A 23554-nucleotide genomic window follows, 5' to 3' on the forward strand; every position below is an offset into this window, starting at 1 on the left:
CCAGGAGTGAGTTGACATGCCGTAAAGTGCGTCGGCGCGACCTGCCAGTGAGAGCAAAGGCCCAGAAAGCTTCCAATTTTATAGACGATGAAAGTAGTCGTATCGGGTCTCCGATTCATTTTTTAGACCGCTTTATCGTCTTCCTCACGATGATTATAGAGAATGTGGACGCTCTCAAGTCGTGGTTGGCAAAACTTCTGGAGCCAATGTGAGTGTTTGATCGGAAATGTCATTTAGCTCGCACTCTACGTAGCGAGCTAGCGTGCTAGCATCAATGAGGGGGGGCGCTGGGATTTGCTAGAAACTGACCACCTTGGCCGATCGCTTGCTAATAAGAAACTGTTTGACTCTCTGCTGACTGGGAAATAACATGCTCACTGTGTTCCTGGCAATGGTTGGACGTTCGAATTGTATAACTTCATTGGCAACTTTACTCTGTAACACACCTACAAAGTGCAAAACAGCATGCACCATCCTGTTTGCAATTCTCCAAGGATCTTGGAATCTTATAAATCTAAAAATGTGCAAGCGTGTTTAAGAGTGGACACTTGCCACGAGTGTTACCATAGTTACCATGTCTCGCGTGAAATGGATGCTTTAGATCACCCTGTTTATAGCAAGATGACATGCACATAAATTGCCATGAAGTGTTGAAAGCTTCTTTTGTTTTCAGACAGGCTTGTGTTTGGATTTCCACTCAGTTGCCACAACCTTAGGCATACACAACAAAATCCCTTGCAAACAGGCTTTTAACTAAAATACTAAGCCCATAACATAAGAATGTATGGCCGGCGCAGTACTTAACATTAGTAACATTAAAATGTTGTAACGTGCCACCAACCAAACATAAATAACACAAAAAATGTGTACAGTACACTGCTCTAATTATGGTACCTGCCACTATACGTCGCTGGCATAGATAATATGATCACATTCGGACAAACTAGTCCAATGTTTCATGGGATTTTTCTTGTTTGTTTTACTATAGTGTCACTAAAGTAACTAAGGTTCGAACATTGTTTTATGTCGTTATTCGCAGATGTGATGCTGACCCCGCTGCGTTAGCCAATTATGTTGTGGCTCTGGTGAAGAAGGACAAACCGGAGAAGGAGCTCAAAGCGTTGTGTGCCGATCAGCTCGACGTCTTCCTGCAAAAAGGTATTGCCGGTACACTTCCTAATACTCGCTCGCTTCTTTTATCAACAAAAAATGTCAGAGAAAAATCGCAAATGTTCGAACTGTGAGACACGCGTTGTAGCCACTACAACACCGTACTGCCGTGGTAACGAATCCTCCTGGAAAAAAACATAGTTGGCAAGTGTGTGTTTATAGTGGTTTGATCGGGTTGAATTTGACAAACAATGATAATGATAATTGTGAAAGAGACATCAGCATTGATTGCCTCTAATATGCCATTGGAGTAGTAATGATTGATTAACCATAATTTGTTTATTGTTTGTGTAATTCCAGAGACTGTGGGCTTTGTGGATAAACTTTTTGAATGTCTGACGAGCAAGAACTACCACGGTAACCCCGTTGCAAAGGAAGCTCCAAAAGAAGCGGTTAACATTCCTCCAGCTAAATCAGATGCAGTGGAAGTAAGAAGCAGTCAAGTTTCCATGTCCGTTTTCTGAACATATGAGAGAGATCATTGATTTTGGTTTTGTTTTGGCAAGATTGAAACGCCAGAGGAGGAGCGAGAAAACAGGCGGAGGAGAAGTCCTCTGAGGAACCGCTCCGACTTCAACGAGTCCAGGTTTGATTTTTGGCTCCAAATAAATCTCAAATGCTGATAGAACTGCCATTGTGTTGTTGTTATGTGGCCGTATTATTGCGTGAGGGCTCGAACCTATGCTCCTATGGGCTCTTTTGTTTCTAACTGTGGAGAATATTTTGTTAGCCTTCTGCAACACAACCTGCTTACCTGTCTCAAACGCTCCAATTGAATTGCTTGTGATTGGCATAAACATTTCTCATGAATGTCCAAAAAGTCGTGCGGGTTAAATTGTAAGCATTTGTCAAAGTAGTCTAAATATAAATCCGGGTTTTATACAATTTGCCTATTGGGGACTCCTGGTTCATTGTTTTGAAAATGGGTGTCTCATGTCTGGCATTTAAACACACTCTATTTATTATGCAACTATAGCATTCTGGAAAAAAAGTATTTGTGGTTTTCATTGGACAGCTATAACATTGCGTGTGTGTTTTTAAACCAACATTTAACTCACAATAACGTGGAAAACCTAATTTATGTCAGTAATTGAACACATGCATGAAATCTTATCTTTTTGTAAACCTGCACTTGTGAGAGCAGAATTGAAAGTTGGCCGTTTCCGTTTGGGACCACGCAGGAGTCGCGATGACAGGAGGCGGGACGAGCGCAAGAGGCGGGACTTTGATCGTCACGGCAAGAGCAGCGGCGGCGGCGGCGATTCGCACCGCGAGCGGGAGCGTCACGAGCGGCGCAGGGGGAACTCCCGTGGGAGGAGCAACAGCCGCAGCCGGAGCAGGAGTGGCAGCCGGGGGAAGAGCAGGGGACGAGGTGAGAAACAACAAGCGCAGCTCAGCAGATGATATTGTCGTTATCGGGATACAATGTGGACCGCTTTGCATGTACCTCATTTGGGTTTTAGCAACACAGGCTGGAATCCTCAAGGTCGGTTGGTGCGATGTGACCGCAAGATCGTCTACGTTGCGTTGTGATCCTTTTCTGTCTTTCCGCCAGACTTCAAGTCAAAATTTGAGGTGGAGAGGAAGGACGCGGACGGCTACAACTTGTCGGCCCCGGGCAGGCCCCAGCAGCCTCCCCAGCTCACGTCGCCCCTTTTGCCCACCCCCCTGCACCCCTTCTCCACCACCAGCGGAGGGCCAGGACCCGGCGGCGTCCCCTTGGCAACGCACGCACACATGCCGGACGGCACCACGGATAGCTGGTCCTGCTACTACGGCAAAGCCAGGCAAGACATCGTCGGCAAGCCCTTCAGCAATACGAACCCGTCACGCAAGCAGCGGTGCAGATGGTACGATGGTAAGTAAACACACACTCATACTTTATAGAATGCATTGAAACTGAAAGCTAATACGCGTACAAATTCAATTAATCCCGGATCGCATGATCAACTAAAACAAGTGTTGCACATCAAATTTCTTTCTACTTAAAATAACAGGTGGAAGTTATGCACTATGACTGATGCCACTATGTGACACACTATCAGACACTTTATTTATTTTTCAATTTGTGTGTGCTGTGGATATGAGTCTACTGCAAACTAAACACACAAATTAAGACTATGGAAGGCGAAACGAAATAGTCAAAAAGTTGGCGTCACTTGATAAGGCCCATCATTTGCTATTATTATCATCGTTATAATTATTATTATTAAGCTCTACCGATGCCATGTCTGCTTTACAAGTGGTGTGTGTGGAGGTCAAGACATAGAATATTGCCAAAAAATAATAAATTAAATAAATAATAAATGTTCAATGAAGATAACAAATAAATCAGATTTTTTTTTTTTTATAATAGAAACCCTTTATAAGAAACCCCCCAAAATCTGAACTATAGTACTATGTACTGTATCCAATTTGTTTTTGTTTTTAATACAAAACATGAAATGTCAAACATATAAATACTCAACACAATTATAAACAGAATACTTTAGTTTTGTTGTTGAGATTATTGTGGGCAATCTAAGGCACACCTGTGCCCTAATCACGGTGTCTAATCAGCATCTTGATATGGCACACCTGTGAGGTGGGATGGATTTTCTCAGATAAGGACAAGTGCTCACTGTCATAGATTTCGACTGGTTTGTGAACAATATTTGAGGGAAATGGTGATACTGTGTATGTAGAAGTTTGGGATCTTTGAGTTGAAAAAATGGGAGCAAAAACAAAAGTGTTGCGTTTATGTTTTTGTTGAGTGTATACAGTAATAATATATAATTTAATACATTATTTTATTAAGTACACAAAAACAAAATGTTTTCTGTATTGGAAGTCTTTACAACAATGCATTCAGGGCAAATACTTATTTGTTCCAATATATTGTAAGGACAGAAAAAAATCGTATATTTGTAGTACCGGTAGTCTTTTCCGGGGGCTAAATTTACAATATTTTCAATGCGTTGTACATGCATAAGCTTTTATTATTTTTCTTTCTTTCTAATGACACGATTGTAGTTTTCCCATAGGGCTTATTGCTGCTTGTGTTTTCATGACTAATGATCACTAATGTTGATCACTTGGGCTATCGTCCTCAGTGGGGGGAAGGTTCAAACACACCTCCCCCGAGGTAAGCAGAGTTAAAATATCCAACGCCCCTGAAGGCCGCTGCTGGTGTCACTGTCACAGTCGTCAGCCACGAGGGAACGGCTCCGTGCAGTAAATACTGTCTGGCTTAGCCTCTCCGAATCATAAGCAGCCACCATGAGGGCAAATCTTGTTTTGGAATTAGCACAAGTACAGTGAAATCGGCCTTTAGCAGGAGATCAAGACCGAAATAACCAAAATAATTTACACCCTACAAAAAAAGGTTTAAATGCCACAAGATGTTGTCAAAGCATAATTTTTATCTTAATGAAATTCCTCAACTCACTTCAACCTAGTTCCTTACACCAACATGGGGGCATAGCCCGATTTTTGGGGGGATTTTTTTGGGCCAAGTGGAACTGGTAGTTCCTTTAAAACAAGATGGTGCCCAAACACTGTTTTTAGTCTATTGAAGCTCCTCAACTTACTTCAACTTGTTCCTAAACACCAAGACGGCATTCACAGATTTTTGTAGATGTCAACCGATTTTTGTTTCTTTTCTCCCGCTATGCAGAAAAAGGATTTTGCGTCCGCGGCGACCTGTGCCCGTTCGACCACGGCAACGACCCGCTCATCGTGGATGACGTCAATCTTCCCAACATCATCCCTTTCCCGCCGCCGCCCGTCATCCCGCCCGGCGGCCTGCCCAAACCGCCGCCCATCACCGAGCCGCCCCCCTCGCTCAGGATACCGCCGCCGCCCTACGGCCAGCCGCCGCCACCTGGCGTCTTCTCCTTGACTGGTCAGTGTGATGTTGTTTTGGAGGCACTTTGCGTGGCGGTCAATTCTACAATACAGTCCAGTTCAGCAGGGGTTATGTTGTGATTTATGAGAAGTATTTAGTATTTCCGCGAGTGTGTGAATGAACCGCTCACGCCCGGCGATGAGCGAAGGCCTGGCTGTTGTGAGACATCAGCTTGGGCTTGTGTCTTCATCAGGACCCCCTCCACTGATCGCAACCAGTGGGATGGAAACCCCCAACCACCAGTCGGCGATCACGTCGTCGCCTGCCGTGGGGCCGCCCGGCGTGAGGCTGCCGCCGCCTCTTCCTCTGCCTCCTCCGCCGCCACCGCCCTCGTCCTCGTCGGTGTCACTCCGTCCCCGATATATGCCGTCTGAATGTAAGCAGATCAGAGGCTTGTCACGGGATTTCACCTTTCATCCCTCATTTTGCCCGTCCCATTTTCAGCTAGCCACTTGTTGTATTTCTGTTTGTTTGTTTTTTTCACCATGATTTTTGTTTTGGGTTGTTTTGTCGTCAGCAAGCTGCAGTGTCGCCTGTTGACCTGAAAGGGGCAGTGCTACTTTATTTTTGTACATAGTTTTTGGTTTCTGTCAATTGTGTTCTCCCTGCTGTCTCTTTTCATAAATAAGCCAAATAACAACAACATTAATTCAGATCATTTTCAAGCCCCAAAGCTTAATACAACTTGACTGGCAAAAAAGAAAGCTGATGTTCATCTTGTTGACGTCTTTTATTTTTCATCATTTTAGTACTGTCCAATGAAAGGCATGCATCTGGAAGTTGGAGTTTTTTTCTTATGTGTAACAATTTTATTTATTTAATGTCACAAAATTTAGAGAGCTTTTCATTGGACAGCCATGCCATGGTTGTTTGTCAGCATCCTATTCGTGATGTCGAGTTTGATTGAAATGACAATGTAAATGCATGACCACGTTTGCCTCCTAATTGGAAGGTTACAGGTTCGAATCTCTGCTGCGTGGAATTCTCCTGGATGAGAGAAATGCGTCGAATCTCTTTGTGGTATTTCAAATCACCTTTTTGTGTTATCAGATAACTATGATCCCGAGGCCTACAACCCGGAATCGCCCGGGCTGACCGGAGCGGGTCGTAACCAGTATCGCCAATTCATTCCCCGAGTACAGACGCAGCGCTCCAATCTCATCGGCCTCACGTCCAATGAGGGACAAGGCTCCAGAGGTGCCGAGTAATATTTGACATTCTCAGTGCTCAAATTGTCCGCCCTTCACAATAGAACGCGCCCGATGTTAAAGATTCTGTTTGTTTTGCCCCTTTAGCTGCCAATATTGTGATCCAAACGGAGCCCGCCATGCCCGCCAGCACACCGGGAAGCAACATGTCCTGTTTCAACTCCGAGCAGCACAACAGGAAGAGACCCCTGGGCTGTATGTTGGCTGAGGGATCCTTGGCTAAAAAACCTTGGATGCTAAAGTAAGTCTTTTGCCTTCCTGTAAGTTTAAGCTTTTATGCAAAAGGGAGATGGCTCACCGCGATTATCAAGCATAATGGTAAATGTCGCTATTATTTTTGAAAACTTGGATGGCAATCATCAGGCCTTCACTTGATGCTCATTTGTGGGCCTTCATATGGTTTCAGACCAAACTAGTGCTGTCACTATAGAATATTTTTTAAATCGATTATTCAATTGATTAATCAACTTTCATTTTAATTTTGCATTAAACTATATTAAAAAGGTGATTTTTATTTTCCCAGTTTACTGTTTATTAACCAGGGATTGGTGTTTATTTTATACTTCATATTCGTATAGTGAATAAAAACCGGGGGGGATTGATGTTGTACTATGTTACTGGTTCAGTCTTAGTTTTCCAAAGTAAAAACAGATGTTTGCAAATGTCCTATTTTGATTAAACACAGAAGATAATCAGTCTTCTTTCATGAAGGACTACAGAAATCACTGAACAATTACTGTTGATATGCTGAAATCAGAGGATTTGGATCGTTTTAAATAGAAAAATGGTGCCAAACGATTACACAATTATTTAAATAGTTGTCGATTAATTTGATAGTCAATGACTTGTCGATTCATCGATTAATTTTGACAGCTCTAGACCCAACTTCAACAACAAGGGCGGTTTCCCGAAGAGGAACTTCCACGTGAACACCAAGCTAGAGGTGCGCAACATCCCGCCCGAGCTCAACACCATCACCAAGCTCAACGAGCACTTCAGCAAGTTCGGAACCATCGTCAACATCCAGGTAACGTTTGAAGCAGGAGAGTGAGATTTTGGAATCCGCATAAAAAAAAAAGGAAAAACCTCAAATAGAGAGCATACCTCCTCCAAGGCCAAAAACCCCTCCCTGATTTATACATTGATTTCATTCCATCCAGGTGGTGTTTGGCGGCGATCCAGAGGTGGCGTTAATCCAGTTCACATCCAACGAAGAAGCCTGTCGGGCCATGTACTGCGTGGAGGCGGTTCTCAACAACCGCTTCATCAACATGCGCTGGCATCGCAAGTCCAACATGCCGACCATTCACCAGCTGGAGCAGGGCACAGCGAGCCAGGTGGCCAGCGCCGCTCAGGTAACGAAGGCCCAGTAATGGAATTAAAGCCAGAGTAGGGACTGATTGCAGGTTTGCGCGAGTCATTAAATGAAAATGAAATGGTATTTGATCAAATGAAGGCCTTAGATGACTTTAAGAAGCAACAGATATGATGTGGAGTGGCATTGAATTTTTTATTTTTTTTTCCCGTTGTGCTAAGGAGTCACTATAACACAATGTAGCAAGAATTAATGTTATTAAAAATAGTTGTATTTGTGGGGACTGGCGACTCGTACAGTAATTTACAATGAACAAAGTGGCCTGGAGTTGCGTCATGTTCCAAATATCAGTTGTTTGAAAAATGTATATAAATGTTCCTGTCATCAATATCCAACATGAAACATCAATGCCACCTAGTAGCAGAAAATGACTTCAACACAAAGCTATGACTCAATGTTTCACACTCCTTTTAGCTGTTATCTTTTTAACTTCAAATAACTTGTAATGAATTAATTAGTTACTATAAAATGACTGTATCAATGAACTACCACATTTGTGTTTGCTAACCATATTTGTCCAATTTTATGCTAATTAGTAAGAGTATGAAAAACTTGAAGAAATATTTTGTTGTACATTTAGAACAGATATAACGTGCGATTAAATTACGAGTAATAGCGAGTTAACTATGGAAATCGTGTGATTAATTACGATAATTGTAGTCTACTGATCGCCCTAATAATGTACAGTATAAGCAGTATATGAATATATGCAGTGTTTGCCACTTACAGTTTCAAGTCCAAAATCTGAAAGTCAACAATAATCATTTGTATGCATTGAAAAGTTTGTCGCAAGCCGCATTTAGAAGTCGAGTCTAGTTTGCAATGCACAATGTCTCCCGGCTCCACGTGCTGACCTAATTGTGTTGCTGTGCGCGGCACTTGGGTGGCGCCGGTGCTGACAAACACCCAGAAGGGCCCCTACGCTTCCGCCCCGCTGAAGTCGTCCTCCAAGTGCCCCGGGAAAACGGCCAAAGCGCTGGAAGCACAAGAAGCCCTAAAGAAGAAACAGGCAAGTTGCTTCATTTTTTTTCATACCAGGGTGACGTGATGGCGGCGAGGCCGTTGGATGTCAAATGCTGCAATTCGCTTTCCCAGTCGAATGATTTGTTCTCATTCAGGAGACGCTGAAACTGCAGCACGACTTGCGGAAGAAGAAGCAAGAAATGTTGAAGACGCAGATTGAGTGTCAGAAGGTGAGAATTACAAGTGCAAACCACATCATAAGTTGATTGGTCTGTTCACTTCGAACCAACTATTGATTTAGTTATTTTTTGCAAACTGAGGCATGCTAATGTAGCAAAAATATATGAACAAAAATGCTTCCATTTCTTATCAGGCGCTGATCAACCGCCTGGAGAAGAACCGCGGGATGAAACCGGAAGAGCGAGCCAACGTCATGAAGACGCTGAAGGAGCTGACAGAAAAGATTGCCCAGCTCCAGAATGAAATGAATCCCGCCTCCCAGGTCTCCAAAGCCAATCACAACCAGCCCAAGACCAAGACCGACGTGAGTGTTAAAGCTTTCGCAGTCGGGGAAAATGAAACCCTCCAAATAGTCGCTGATGTAGCAAAACGGAAACATGCCAACATAGCACAGCTTCAAGTTAAAGCCTTAAATTCTCACGTGCAGGCCCAGAAGGAGCTGCTGGATGCTGAGTTGGACTTCCATAAGAAGATGAGCTCCGGAGAAGACACGACAGATCTCAAGAGAAAACTGGGCCTGCTCCAGAAGGAGGTAAAACTGCACCGCAGGTTTTCGGAACGATTTTTGCTTACGTGGCTTTACCCACGGTCGCAATTCAGTTGAAGCTGCCGTCACGAGAGTGCCTGCTTGGGGTTAACACTTTGCTAAGGTTCACTGTCTTTGAAAGAACGGGTCTGCAGTAGGGCTGCGTATCGATTCTAATTTCCTTAATCAATTTGATTTCTAGAGTTCAGTTTGATTTGGTTGGGATTTTTTTCCGATTTGATTCACTTAAATCTGATATTGATTAACTCATTCACTCCCAGCCATTTTCACTGAAGCAACCCCCTTCGCTCCTGGCTGTTTTACTGGATTTTGACTGCTTTTTGCAAGACCCACAGGCTATTGTGTTCTATTGCTATAAAAACCTCAGGGATGTGATTTTTCTGCTAATTCACGGAATTCCGCTTTTTTTATCTCCCCCCAAAAAAAAAAATTCCGATATTTTTATTTATTTATTTTTTTATTTTTATTTTTTTTTTAGTAGTTCATTCTGTATGCACATGACTCCGACAGATAACATCTTCTGCTATAACAAAGACATTTGTGGTATGCTCTAATATGAGTTACTTTTCATTTGGTCATGATACAATTATTTGTTCATGAAATTTGAACTCTTCAACGTTATTTATGTGTTAACTTAGTAATCACATTAGTTAGATATGATGATATTCTCAGTGATAGTTTTTAAAAGCAAAGGCAGTCCAATGTTTTTGAATGTGACTGATTTTGAGTTGACTAAAACTGCCATTTTATATGGGATAGTTAAATATACATTGAAAATTTATGCTGTTGTTTTGTCTATTTCTTTGTCATGTGAGTTCATTGAAAGTACTTAAAAACACGGAAAACCCATGAGCTCCTGGACCTAGCTGGGTGCCAGCGGCCCCCAGACCCCCGGCTAAATTTTCAGATAATTTCACTTTGGTCAAATCACATCCCTGAAACCTGGAACCTACCAAAAGAAAGATTACCATCTCTTCTTTCATCAGGGAAAAAATATATTTGTATTTGTTTCCATTTAGCAGCAATTAGCATTAGATTATACAGTCATTTCTGGACTACAAAATGCACCTGACTATAAGTCGAGCTAGCTAAATATGGGGAATACTTGAGTTTGTTACTCATATAAGCCGCACCCGACTGTAAGCCGCAGGTGTTTTAATGTTACCGCACCCGGTTCCTTCTACTTTCTTTTCTATGAGGGCGCAAATTGTCTTGCCTCTTTTTCTTTCTCCTACTGTATTTGGGCTCACGTGGTTTGTTTTGCTCTGCCTGACGCTCTTGCGCTTCCTTTATAGTGTGCCCCCTTGTGATCTGATGGATAAGCCGCACCTTTGTATTAGCCGCAGGGTTGAATGCAAGTGGAAAAAAAGTAGCGGCTTATAGTACAGAAATTACTGTAGCTAAGTTTCATCATTATTCTCAAATCTGTTGAAAACTGTGGGTAAATTAGCTTTTTTTTTTTCAACATGGCCCTGGTTGATCTCTTATACTCTGCTGGCCGTTTTTGTAACAACTACCATTTCTTCAACCATAAATACGTATTTGTGAGCACAATACTATAAAAAATAGAACGTATTTATACGTTTTTGGAAGCAAATGAGTTAATTATAGAACGTCAATTCTTTTTAAATGTCAAGGACGTGATAAAAGCTCCGCTAATATTCAATCCCAAATTTTAACATTGAAATCAGCAAGGATGAAATCAAAATATATTAATTGAAATTCAATAATTGTAAATATAATTTAAAAACATTCTGAATTGTCTAAAAGTGCAATAAGTCAGGTCTTTCATAAATGTAAGAAAATACTTTTCAATTCATGTGAACAGTAAATTTCAGGAAAACTAAGGTTGACCTTTAAAATTCTATTTTCTAAAGAATTTGCGGGGGTAAAGAGATTAAAATAATCATCCATCCAATCATTTTCTTAACCGCTTGTCCTCACAAGGGTCGCGGGGGTGCTGGAGCCTATCCCAGCTGGCTTCGGGCAGTAGGCAGGGTACACCCTGAACTGGTTGTTAAAATAATCAATTCATGATTTTATGAATAGAGATGGCGTATAAAAAGGAAAATCGATTCGATATCCTTTTCTTTTATTTTTTTAAATTGTTTTATACCCAGCCCTAGTCTGTCTAGTGCCAAGGTTCCAGATCTTGGAGGGAGGCTCTGCACTGCTCGTTTTTTGGATTATTTTCCACATGTTAAAAGATCACCTTCAAGTTTCGGCTCGTTTTGATTGACAAATTCAATTATCACTTCTTAGGGAGAAGTTGAAAATCCAACACAAAAATAAAGAACAAAGAACTGCACTCTATTTAATAATCAATGGGAGTAATAAATGAGGTTTGAAGAAGTTCAGCCATAATAGTGCCTAACTAAAATGGTCCCTGGCCTGATTGGGAAAAGGTTTGTTCTTAAGGAAGCACTTACGTAGTCATCTCAACATGTGCCGTCCCGCTCAAACACAACACAGACGAGAGGCGAGGCTTGTTGTGTCACAACATGCGTCCAACAGGAACACGGCTTTTGATAGTAACACCCTTCCCAACATGTCTCCCCCCACTCCTTCCCGTGTGGGTTCTAAATTTGCTAGTGGTTAAAAAATGCATAGCCCTCCCTCAACACGAGCACATTAAAAGCGCAGCCACTTTAGCAAGCCCAGAGGAAGAGCTAAATGCTAACGAAGCCCAATCAGACACTCAAGGCCCTCTCGCACCGATGGAGGCCATCTCATTAAAGTTGAAGCCGCCGTCGGCTACAGAAATCAGTCAAAGTGGAGGAGCAAATGGAAGCAAAGGTTTCCGAGAGGTGAGCAAGTAAACTTAACGCACGTGAGATAGGAGCCAAGATGAAGAGTTTCTCAAAGTCGGGTTCTCCAAAGGGATACGTTGATCAAAAATATTAGGGATGTTCCGTAGGCGCTTTTTCTCACACGGCGCAAGTATGACTAGACAGGACTAACAAAGTCCCAAAAGTCCATATCTGGAAAAAAAAAAGCCATTTTGTTTTGAAGCGGCCATTTTAGCCATTTGTCATGCTTCTTTAAAAACAGATCTTTTCTGATTGCTAGCAAATTTGAGCCCGATAACAAACTTGTCCAAACTGTTAACTGCATATACAAGACAGAAATGTTGTAAAACAAATAAATAAAACAAAGCAGAAAATCCTGGACTTAAAAATTCACTCCTGAATGTCCGTTTGACTTTTTGTCTCTAAAAGCCATCACTTAAAAGACACAGGATGTCCACCATTTTGTTTTGCAAGCAGCCATTTTGTAAAATTCCAGGGGTCCTTCAAAACTGAAGATTTTGTTCTATTGATTCTAAATTTGTAATACATGATGGTCATTGCATGTGGGTGGAGCATTCCACTTTATGACCCCCACACACACCCTCATGGATTTGGGGGGAAAATCCGCCCTCAAACTTACTTAACTCAACTTAGCCAATCAAGTATGTTTTGGTTCTCAGACACTTCAACACTAACTCAACGCAGCTCTGCTTACCTATCAGATTCAACATGATAGCAGGTTTGGGGGATTGTTGATTGCTTCGGCCAGCGCTTGAAAGTGGCGTTGGATCTTGGCCCTGAAGTCTTTTTGTGTCGCCCTCCATGCAGGCAACGCAACTGGGCATCCTGCGATCGCCAACGTGTCGGGGCCGCGGCCGGGGGAAGGCGCCGGCGGAAGCGGGCGCCACCCGGGCCAGGGGCCGCGGCGCTTCCGTCAACCGCATGGTGGTGGACCACCGGCCCAGGGCGCTTTCCATCGTGGGGGTCACCCAGGAGGAGAAGGAGGAGCTCACTTCACATTTTGTGGTGAGGACGCAACACAATGAAGGTTGTTAATTGCGGGGAGTTGCACATTCAAAGTCTTTTTGTTTTGCTTTTCCAAGAAATTTGGTGATCTGGAGGATCTGCGAGACCAGGACGCCACCAGTGTCATCATGACCTTCAAAACTCGAAGTGAAGCCGAGAATGTGAGCGGTTGCAAATGATTTCCTGGCTTGTGGACCGCACTTTGCCAGCTTTTGATCTAAACCTTTATTTTTTCACTCGCGCTTATCTAGGCAGCCAATCAGGGAGCCAAGTTCAAAGGTCGCGTGTTGCAGATTTCCTGGTACAAGCCCAAGACGCCCGCAGTCACCACCGAGCCCGAGGAGGAGGAGTCCAAAGACGACGGCAACACAGTATATAACTTTCCGCTTTATTCGCAAAGCTCTACTTTTGTCTAAATGAGGTTCCTCAATTCACGTCAACACTATGATGATGTCAAAGCAATACTTGTACACACATTCAAGTCATGCTGTATGGAGGACCAAAACTGCCAAATTTAAAAATGAATGAATGAATAAATAAATAATATCAAAAATAAATATGAATAGAAATAAAAAAAAAATATATATATATATATATATATATTATGGTTATTTTTTTATGCTCGATTAAAGACCGCCCCTTATTTGGAAAGCCTCAACTAAGGGAATTCCAGTCACAACGCAGCTGAAACGTCCACGTCAAAACTACCCAAGAGAAATGCACTAGAGCTATAAAACCCAATGTTTAAGGAACAGAATGTTAGCGTGGAGGAGCCATTTGGACTGTGTAGCACTTCCACCCGCTCCCTGCTTTGAAAGAGCGCACTCGGTTAGCCGTTAGCAACGAGCTAACCGTTGCTCCAGCTCTCTCTCCCAAAAAGTGTCCATGGGCGACATGAGCCGAATGGACGCCGTCTTGTCACTTGGAGTGACCCCCAAGCCACTTGATCTTTAGATGTGAAGCATGTTTTACCCAGCAACTCCACAAAATAGCTCGTAAGGGTTCAAGTGAAAGTGTCGATGCGCTCGCTTACAGTAGAGCGGCGCCACATATCGCATCCGAGTAATAATAAATAAATTAAATTATTTGTGCGGACTCTTTTAAAATGTGCGGAAGTTTGCAGGTTCTTGTTTAAAATTAGAATGCTCTTAGTATGGAAAGAACACGTCGATCGTTTCTGGTTCCTTTGTAGTAAAGTTGTGTAATTTATTTACAATGCGCATCCGTATTGAATTTAACAAAATAAGAGCATTCAACGTTGTGCAAAAGAGTACACTGTAACACAATTTAGCAGTAATAAATTAAATAACAATGCATATATTTGTGGAAACTGGTGTCAAGTAGTATTTTACAGTTTTAAAAATGTGCACAATTTCACAAGTTACTTCATGTTAAAAATTTGCCTGCTCTTAATATGAAAAGAAAAATGCACTGAACTGTTTTTTTACAGTACATATTTTAGATTTTTTATTTTTTTATTGAATTGTTATGAAATTACTGTATTTGACAAAAAAATGTAACCATATTTAAATTTGGAAAAAAAGTAAATTTAGATATAAATTGAGATATTAATGTGCGATTAATCGTCAATTAATTATTGATGTCATGTGATTAATTACGATTAAAAATTTTAATCGACTGACACCTCTAATATATATATATATATATACGAGTTATTTATGTAATTTTTTTGTATTTTTCAATTATCGATTTTTTTATATCAGGCCCCCCCCCCCCACACACACACTTTTATTCATTAATTTATTTATTTTTAATTTTGTCAGTTTTGGTCCTCCATAGTGCTTTGCAACGTTTGAAGTGAAGTGAGTGCAACTTTTGGGACGTTTGAGTTGTAGCAGGGCGCTCTTGAATTTTTCAAGCTCAGAGTGTAAATGGAGTGCGAGCGGCTCGCAGCTAAAGAGCGTCTTTGACCTTGCGAGGGAAGCGACAGGGCTGTCAGGAGGAATCCTCTCCCGAATGATTTTGAGGCCACACTCGTCACCTTAGGGAGCACTTCGTGAGGTCATGTACGTGGGGAAGCGTCGTCCTTCCAGGAAAGCAAAGTTCAAACACAATTTGTGCTGGGAGTGAGACGACGGTTAACTTTTAAGTTGCTCCATCGAAGGGATAGAGCCATTCAGCATTTTGACGAATATCGCCATCAGCATTTCTTTTTGAAAAAATCTGTCGGCCCGTATTTAAAACTTTGGGAATGCTTGATTTATGTTTCCAGTTAATTCTGTTTTTGTTTGAAGTTAATGCAGAAAATTGAATTGCCAATCGCTACCTCCATGTGGTCCAATTTGGGAGCAAGTACTAACATGCTTTGGTTTTATCAGCAGAAGGAGGGTCGCTCTTATCTGCCTGGCGAGGAGGAAGAAGAGGAAGAGGACGACGACGAAGATGACAAGTACGAAAGCAGATCTTGGAGACGATGAAGGCGTCCTCACCACAGCGACAAAAGTGCAGATAACCCAAAAGGACCCCCCCCCTTCCCCCCCTCTTCCAAGTATTTTCAACAGTCATTTTAAGACTACCGGAAGTAAAGCGTTTGGTTTTTGGAGGCTTCCCTCCAGTCAACACAACAATCTCACTTGAGCTGAGGAAGGTTCGGTTGTTCGAGATCATCTCGGAGATGAAGTGTGCTTACTTTAACGTTTGGTAATGCACAACATTTGCGTCTACTGTGAAAAGCTATTTTTATACATTACTGTATTTAAGTTTTTTTTTAAGGAGACAATGTGGTCTCTGTTCAAACACCCCGTTTAATTTATTCCTTCAACTCTTACCTGCTTTTTTATTTGGATGGCTCAGACACTCGCTCATCAAGTCACTGTTGCAGCATCCCCTGCAGTCCTCCAAGGTGTACTGCACCAATAGCGCTCCAGCTATTTGATTTGGAAATTAAAAAAAAATTGAACCCACAAATGCTTCTAAAATATATTTTCTCTATTTTATGAATTCATTAAGACCCTTGGTGGACTTCATCGTGTAATCATTTACTGTAAATATTACATTTTTCATTCCTAACCTCGGCTTCTCATAGAAAGACGACACAATAATTCATAAATATCCATAGACAAATGTTTGAATGTAAAAATCAAACCCTTGATTTTAGCATCTATATAGAAAGAGAGGAAAAGAAAGAGAGAGAGAAAATAATAGAATTTCTTTGCCTTACATTCTTTGGCACTATGACAGATTTTTTTTTTTTTTAAGGTTTACTTTGTGTGTGTGTGTGTGTAAATTTTGTACATTCGCTTTAAAAAAATGGTAATGTTGATTTTTCTTTTTTGGATTTAGTTTTTCTGTTACTTTAATCAGGGAAAAAAAACAATACAGTCCTGTTCAAGTGCATCTGGCCCCCTAGAGGATAACCCCCCCCCCCCTCCTTTCCCTCTACTGTATCAAAATTCAATTTTTTACACACACCCTGATGTGGAGTAACTTGATTGCATTATTTTTCCAGTAGTGAAAAACTAAAACCAAAAGAATATTTATTGATCTTTTCCTGCATGTAAATACACTGACTGTCATTTGGAGTCATCATTGCACCTTGAATACTTTTCTCTTTCTCACGAATCCCGAATTAGTTTCCATTTGGTTTTGAAAGAACAAAGTATCCGGGTTCTTATATATTCTGAAAAGTTGATCTCTATCCCACTTTTGTTTTGTACTTGTGTGCGCTAATACACCGTAGTGTAAAAAAAAAAAAAATTGTAAGTTTATCGGATAATAGTTTTGGATTTGTTACTGTTTATATTTACAGGATATGGTTGACGATGTATTTTCTTCATGTCATTTTGTTTGTAAAAAGATGGTTTTCTAATTCAAGAGCATGTTTGCTTTTGCCAATAAAGAAAGGAATGGGCCGCTTGGAGGGGGGAAAAAATGAAAGGGGGAAAAAGAAAAACAATTTGATCTTGGGCTAAAAAAATAAATTAAAAAAAATTTAAAAAAAAATAACAAACAAAAAAAGAAAGAAAGAAAAAAAACTATTGGCAAATTTGAAGAAAAAAATAAGCAAAAGCATTCCAGGAAATATCATCTTAAACTGCTGTGTTGTCTTGTCATTTTGCACCTCACTTTTTTGTTTGAGGGGGGGGGGGGGGGCAATTGTACATCACACCATACAGGTGAGCTAACCCAATTTGTCTGACCGTGATGTAGTCCATCGCTAACCTTTCCTAGTACAATGACCAAGTCAAAATGGAAGTATTTGCATAAAACACATATTTTGACACAATGAAAATGAAAAACAGTCCGCTCAAAATTATGCCATGAACAGCTAAACGCCTGACAACAAAGGTGAGCGCACCCCTATGTGAAATTGTCCAAACTGAGCACTGTTCCATGTAAATGTTTACTTTGGAGTTGGAGTAGTCATCAGGAGCAAGACCCAAAAGCCACACAACACGCCATGACAGCTCCCAAACAATGAGCAGTCAATAATGAATGACCCTGGTGCCTAATGGTGAGGGTGAGAAAAGCGGGAGTTCATGCTTTATTCACAGTCAAATGGCGCTTGGCAGCTTGTGTGTGTGTCTCAGTAGAGCACTAGTAGATTGTAGTCCGTCCTTCGATACCAAATGTCAACTATGGCATCCATTTTACTGCCTGTGGAATTAAAAGGGGGATTGGGTAGAGGTCAACCACGCCCCTGCCTCGCCCCCTGGGACAACGGAATATCCAAAAACCCTGTTACAGTAAGTGTGGTTGTCCGCCTCTTGCCACCAGCGTCTTGAATTTTATCCCTAGCGTGGTAATTGATGCCAACCTTGTTGCATTATTGACAAGTTGAAAGAAGCGGGCATGTGAGCGGCGGCATCAGATGGACTCAAAACATACTTCAGGGATTCGCACTTTTTAAACCAAGTCGCTCTGAAAAATATACTGATAGCGGTTTGTACTTTAATATAACATACTAAAAAACAAAATTGTACTTCAAGTACTTACTGTAAGCCACTGTAACATACACAATGGAAACATTTAAATTCAGTGATGCTTCCACATGCCACTAGAGGGAGCCTGTGCCATACTTTGACCATTACAGATCGGGTTCATTCACGTGAGAAGGATCCAAGAAGCTTTCTATGAAGACTTATTAGGGCAAATCCTGAAAAGCAGGGGGAGGGGGGGATATGAAAATTAAAGTCATAATCTTATGAGAATAAAACTATTTTTGCGGGGGGGGGGGGGGGGGGGGAGTTGTGTATTTGTTCAGAGGAAGGTTGTAATATTACAAAAGTCATCATTTTCAAGAGATTGTTAGATAATGACAAAGTTCCCGCTTGAAGACTTCAGCACCATGGACAGCTCATCAAGCTGCTCTCCAAGTCACCGGGCTAGCATCACTGGCATTGTCATAATGATGATAATAATAACAATAATAATAATTAGTAAGAGTGAATGAATGCTTTACCTCATGAGGATATGAAAAATGGATGGATAGAAAAAATGGGATGTGGCTGTGTACAAAATTAACCAATCACCTTCGAACTCATGTTGAATAGGAACCATCACACACCTGTTACCATTTAAAGGGCCTTTGATTAACCCCAAATAAGGTTCAGATGTTCTGGTAGGCTTTTCATGTTTTTTTTTTCCAGCGCAATTGTCAGGGTCTGCTGAAAGTAGGCCTAGCTAAAAGTAACTCGTAATATATGTTAGTTACTTTTAAAATCAGGTAGTCAAAGTAGCAAAGTTACTTTAAAAATCAAGTAATCGGTAAAGTAACTAAGTCATTTTTTAAATTGAGGAATCTATAAAGTAACTAAGTAGCTCTGAAAATCAGGTAATAAGTAAAGGAAAATGAACTTAATTAATTTTGAAATTAAGTTATAACTTAGTAACTAAGTTACTTTTTCAAGGTAACTGTGGCAACACTGGTTATGTTCCAAAGAAAGCAAGGTCTTCAGCCTTAGTGAAGGTGGAGGGAATTATGAACAGTTCAGTTCAGTTAGAAAGCAAAAAATATGTCAGGAAAAGCCAACTAGAACATGTGAAGTTGATTTGGGGTATTCATTTTCATAAGTCATATAACGAGTGGAAAAAGTCTTGAAATTATGAATTTTTGTCTCATTATTATTAATATTATTGTTTTAACTCTGCTAATTGAATAGGGGTGTGTAGACTTTTCACATCCACCATTCAACTTTATTAGCCATCAAGCAGTGCACATGCTGTCGAGCATGCGCACACTGGTCCACCTGTTGTAACCGTAGCTGAGTAAAGTGCAAGAGGAGGGTGTGTGTGTGGTGGTGTGTGTGCATGGGGGGGGGGGGGCAAAGAGACACGCTCAGTCCAGAGCGGGACAACCTGAGGAGAGAAGACGAGTGAGGAAGAAGGCGAAAAGATGATGATGATGAGCGTGGACGGCAAGCAGCACTTTGGCCTTCACGAGGGCATGCGCAGAGTGTGCGCGCAAGGGTCCCAGGTAGGTCCGACAACCGGACGGGAAAGGGGGGCAGACGGGTCGGTGGGGGAGCGAGTAATCACAGAGGGAAAAATGTGTAAATGTGATTTGACATGACTTTGTTCCTCCTCCCTCCCTCCCTCCCTTCCCCTGGCATCCATGTGAATCTTTATGACCCTCCTCTCCGACACAATTCCCCACTGACTCCCCCACCATGCCGGCAGCTCCAGGCCAATATATTGGGGGGCGGCGCGGAGGAGAGCCTGCTGGCTCGGGCGGAGGCTCTGCAGGCGGCGGCTGACAGCATCCTCGTCTCCCAGGCACGGAGAGACGCCAGCTTCCATACCATGAGCGGCGTGCCCTCCTGCACCGCCGCCGCCGCTGCCTCCCCCTCCTCGTCCTCCAGCGTCTCGGCCATCATCGCCTCGCACCATCACCACAACTTCCAGAGCCAGCAGCTGGGACTTCCCCTGGAGGCCGGGGACCTTCTGGAGCACCTCTCCAGCAGCCTGGGTGTGAGCGGGATGGGCGCGCCCGAGCCGGGCGTCGTGACGCACCACCACCAGCACCCTCACCACCACCCTCACCACCACTTCCAGACCATGGGCCAGCTGCACCAGGCCATGGCGGCCATGGGCCACCCGCACCCGGCGCACGGCGAGGTGGAGTCGGACCCGCGCGAGCTGGAAGCCTTCGCCGAGCGTTTCAAGCAGCGGCGCATCAAACTGGGCGTGACCCAGGCGGACGTTGGCTCAGCCCTGGCCGACCTCAAGATCCCCGGCGTGGGCTCGCTGAGCCAGAGCACCATCTGCAGGTTCGAGTCACTCACCCTGTCGCACAACAACATGATCGCGCTCAAGCCCGTGCTGCACGCTTGGCTGGAGGAGGCGGAGGCGGCGCACCGGGACAGGAGCGCCGCCGCGCCGGAGCTGCTCGGCGCGGGCTGCGGCGGCGCGGACGACGCCCGACGGCGCAGGCGCACGTCCATCGCCGCCCCGGAGAAGCGCTCCCTGGAGGCCTACTTCGCCATCCAGCCCAGGCCGTCGTCGGAGAAGATCGCCGCCATCGCCGAGAAGCTGGAGCTGAAAAAGAACGTGGTGCGCGTTTGGTTCTGCAACCAGCGACAGAAGCAGAAGCGCATGAAGTACTCGGCCGTGCACTGACTTCAAGAAAACACCTGGGCTGATTATGACACACTTTTTCATGAAGGCGGCTCTTCACTTCTGATATGCGGGATTATCTGCTGCAGTTTTCTTCATTTTATTGCACTTCTTCTGGGGGTTGGCAAACTTTTGGGGTCCAGGGAAAAAAACAAATTATTATTCCTAAATCTTTCAAATATAGGCGTGGCTACTACTACTTTGATAATCGATTAATCGCCTCTCAACCGTATATTATCTCTGATTTATGTAGTTTTCCATGAAAGAAGATGGATCATCTCTCTATTGAATCAAAGTAAGACATCTGAATTATCTGCTCTTACTTTGGAAAACAACATTTTTGCCAATTTTCCGACAGTGCAAATCAATCCATAATCATTTGATATTTGTGAATTTTCTGCATGTTTTTCCAATTTAATTTAATGGAAGGTTTAATTTATCAATAAATCACAAAAATATTTGACAAACAAATCAATTATTAATCTTCAATAATATTACATTTAATTTAATCTTTCAACCTAAATCATTTGATCTGAAATTCAATGTATTACTTAAATATATAATGAAATTCAGAGGCAATTGTTAATAATAGTCATGTACAATATGCAATTTCGGAATACGATTGTGTTGAGTTGATGTGAGATTTGGTGAGGAGACACTTGTCGTGTCTGTACGGAAAGGAAAGAAAAAATGAAAATATGCTGCTGCAAACCCATTAAGCAAGAAAGTGGCCTTAAGATGGACACCTGTGGTTCACCCACTTACCACCTCTTGATCAAGTTGGCCTATTTGAATTTTCAAAATCATTATCAGAGATTTTAATTGGCTTATGTTTGTTTTATTGTCTCACTTCATCGCTCAGTCCTCACGAGTCCTCACTTTAAAAAATAATACAAAAAAATGTATTGCGTATTATTCCCCAGACCGCCAAGCTATGGCTCGCGGACCCCAGTTTGAGAACCTCCATTTTGAATGCATTAAAAGGGGGACTTGCTGAAGTCACGATTGTGCTGTATAATATTTTCAATACACCAGACACTTTATGTCACATTCAGGGATATGATGTCACTTTAGAAATGATACAAAATGGATGTTGAGTACCGAGTGCGTGTTTGTTGACATCACTTCATCACGTCAATGTGCAGATGTTATAGAATGTGATTTTCCAACACGAATGATTGACGTGTGGATTATTTATGTTGAATTATTTACACTCGCTATTTTATGACCTTTTTCGGGAACACTGTAAGAAGAGTTTATGCATTTCTAAAAGCCAGCAAATGTACACAACACGCGTCGGTCAGTTTATCAAGTGCACCCACGCAATGCAAAAAAACAAACAAAAAAAACAACAACAAACTTTTATTGATTATTAAAATGATTTTATGATTACAGTGTAATATTGCCGGTGGGTTTTGTGTGCCTAATTTTCTGGCTGGTGATCTCACACACAAGCACGTCATTCAAAAGAATTGCCGCACCTTTTAACTTCACTTTTGAATATGGAATAAATGACTGGACATTTTTTAAAAGTTGGCGTCAGACTGTACTTGTCATCATCTGAAAGATCATTATTTTCCTCACGTAAACAAAAATTGTCTTGTCTAATAATATGCGAAAGCTATAAATTACATGACGGTCATGGACGTCAAAACTTTTTATTTTAATTTATTTATTTTTTTGAACTGGTCTCGCAGTGCCATTGGCTGCTACAGAAGTTCAAAAATCAATTTGAACTGGAACGGCAGTGAAGGAGTTCACATCAAGAGGAGCATCAACATAAACATCCAAAAACGCATCCACAAATAAACTTATGGGGGGCATCAATAGGAGGTTAAACAGGGTCTGGGCCGTGTGAATAATGGATGGGTTGCTTGATATGAGAAGAGGCTGTGCTGGTAAGTGGAGCTGAAGGCGTGTGTGTGTGTGTTGTGGCAATGGAGGCGCACTTTAATAATTTACAGGGCAGGTTGTCATGAAACAAGCTCTCATTAAAATGTTTTTTTTTTTGGGGGGGGGGGGGGGTTGCAACTTCCAGCAAATATCGCAAAGCGAGGGGTTGTTGACAGAATAGGAATAAAAGTTACCGAATTTTTCTTTTTTTAGGTCCGTGGGCAAAAACACCCAAAATATTGAACTCACAAATGATCAAATTCAACATAAATGCATCATATTTTTGTACCCCCAGATGGTTTTACAATAGGCTTAAATAGTGTACAATTGCACTGGCACACAAAATGGCTGCCATTTCAGGGACCGGGTAGGGTAAGGGAATGCAAGAGGGGAGAGCAACCCCCCCCCCCCCCCCCCCCCCCCCCCGCTATCAATAATTCATTATAGCCAGTAGCAACAAATGAGAATGAGAAAGACAGCTACCTCGCTATACTCTATTAGTCAGCTTCTATCACCATCATGACAACTCACTATCAACACACGCACGCGCGCACACGCGCACACACGTAACCTGAGAATTGAATGATGGATGTCTTCTGAATGGAGATGATGTCCATCTGTCTGAAACTCCTGCATGGAGCGGATAAAAAGGCATCTGCAAACAAAACAAAGCATTTGATTGGCTCGGAAGGGTTCCTAATATTGTGCCTGGATGTTATTCCTCGAGCAGGTGTGCCATATGTTGCGGTGGGTGAGAGATTAAAATGGCTTCTTATTGCATGCTGATTTTTTTTTTTTTAGAGACAAGAATTTGCGGCATGTGATTAATAATAAATAAATTAGTTGAATAATTAAAATGTAAAAAAAAAAAAAAAGTGCAGG

The 23554-nt window shown here is 42.1% G+C and overlaps 2 protein-coding genes across 3 annotated transcripts; both read left to right on the forward strand.

Moving 5' to 3' along the window:
* The first annotated feature begins 1 nt into the window (after position 1).
* rbm27 (RNA binding motif protein 27) lies at positions 2-17258 on the forward strand. 2 transcript variants are annotated; one of them, XM_077546224.1, is made up of 20 exons: positions 2-208; positions 1040-1158; positions 1471-1598; positions 1677-1756; positions 2352-2542; positions 2726-3028; positions 4826-5053; positions 5250-5432; positions 6107-6253; positions 6352-6505; positions 7138-7291; positions 7425-7619; positions 8550-8648; positions 8758-8832; positions 8976-9146; positions 9270-9374; positions 13007-13204; positions 13282-13365; positions 13456-13575; positions 15544-17258. In XM_077546224.1, exons 1-20 carry the CDS (start codon positions 150-152, stop codon positions 15640-15642), a joined length of 2892 nt encoding a protein of 963 aa, XP_077402350.1. In that variant the 5' UTR covers positions 2-149; the 3' UTR covers positions 15643-17258. The 2 variants fall into 2 exon arrangements, with proteins under 2 accessions (XP_077402350.1, XP_077402351.1); XM_077546225.1 differs by having other exon boundaries at positions 8553-8648.
* A 2242-nt stretch (positions 17259-19500) lies between these two features.
* pou4f3 (POU class 4 homeobox 3) lies at positions 19501-22311 on the forward strand. Its single transcript, XM_077546810.1, has 2 exons — positions 19501-19640; positions 19844-22311. The coding sequence occupies exons 1-2, from the start codon at positions 19560-19562 to the stop codon at positions 20780-20782; spliced, it is 1020 nt and encodes a 339-aa protein (XP_077402936.1). The 5' UTR covers positions 19501-19559; the 3' UTR covers positions 20783-22311.
* The last annotated feature ends 1243 nt before the right edge of the window (positions 22312-23554 follow it).

The sequence above is a fragment of the Vanacampus margaritifer genome, chromosome 16 (genome assembly GCF_051991255.1).
Source record: "Vanacampus margaritifer isolate UIUO_Vmar chromosome 16, RoL_Vmar_1.0, whole genome shotgun sequence".
NCBI classification, from domain to species: Eukaryota; Metazoa; Chordata; class Actinopteri; order Syngnathiformes; family Syngnathidae; genus Vanacampus; species Vanacampus margaritifer.

What these genes read in the sequence shown, in the direction of transcription:
- rbm27 (XM_077546224.1), top strand. Translation starts at nt 150, where the DNA reads ATGATTATAGAGAATGTGGACGCTCTCAAGTCGTGGTTGGCAAAACTT. An exon ending in GCGGTGCAGATGGTACGATG is followed by an intron (nt 3,029 to 4,825) that starts GTAAGTAAACAC and finishes CCCGCTATGCAG; the next exon opens with AAAAAGGATTTTGCGTCCGC. An exon ending in AGCTCACTTCACATTTTGTG is followed by an intron (nt 13,205 to 13,281) that starts GTGAGGACGCAA and finishes TGCTTTTCCAAG; the next exon opens with AAATTTGGTGATCTGGAGGA.
- pou4f3 (XM_077546810.1), top strand. Translation starts at nt 19,560, where the DNA reads ATGATGATGATGAGCGTGGACGGCAAGCAGCACTTTGGCCTTCACGAG. An exon ending in TGTGCGCGCAAGGGTCCCAG is followed by an intron (nt 19,641 to 19,843) that starts GTAGGTCCGACA and finishes CCATGCCGGCAG; the next exon opens with CTCCAGGCCAATATATTGGG.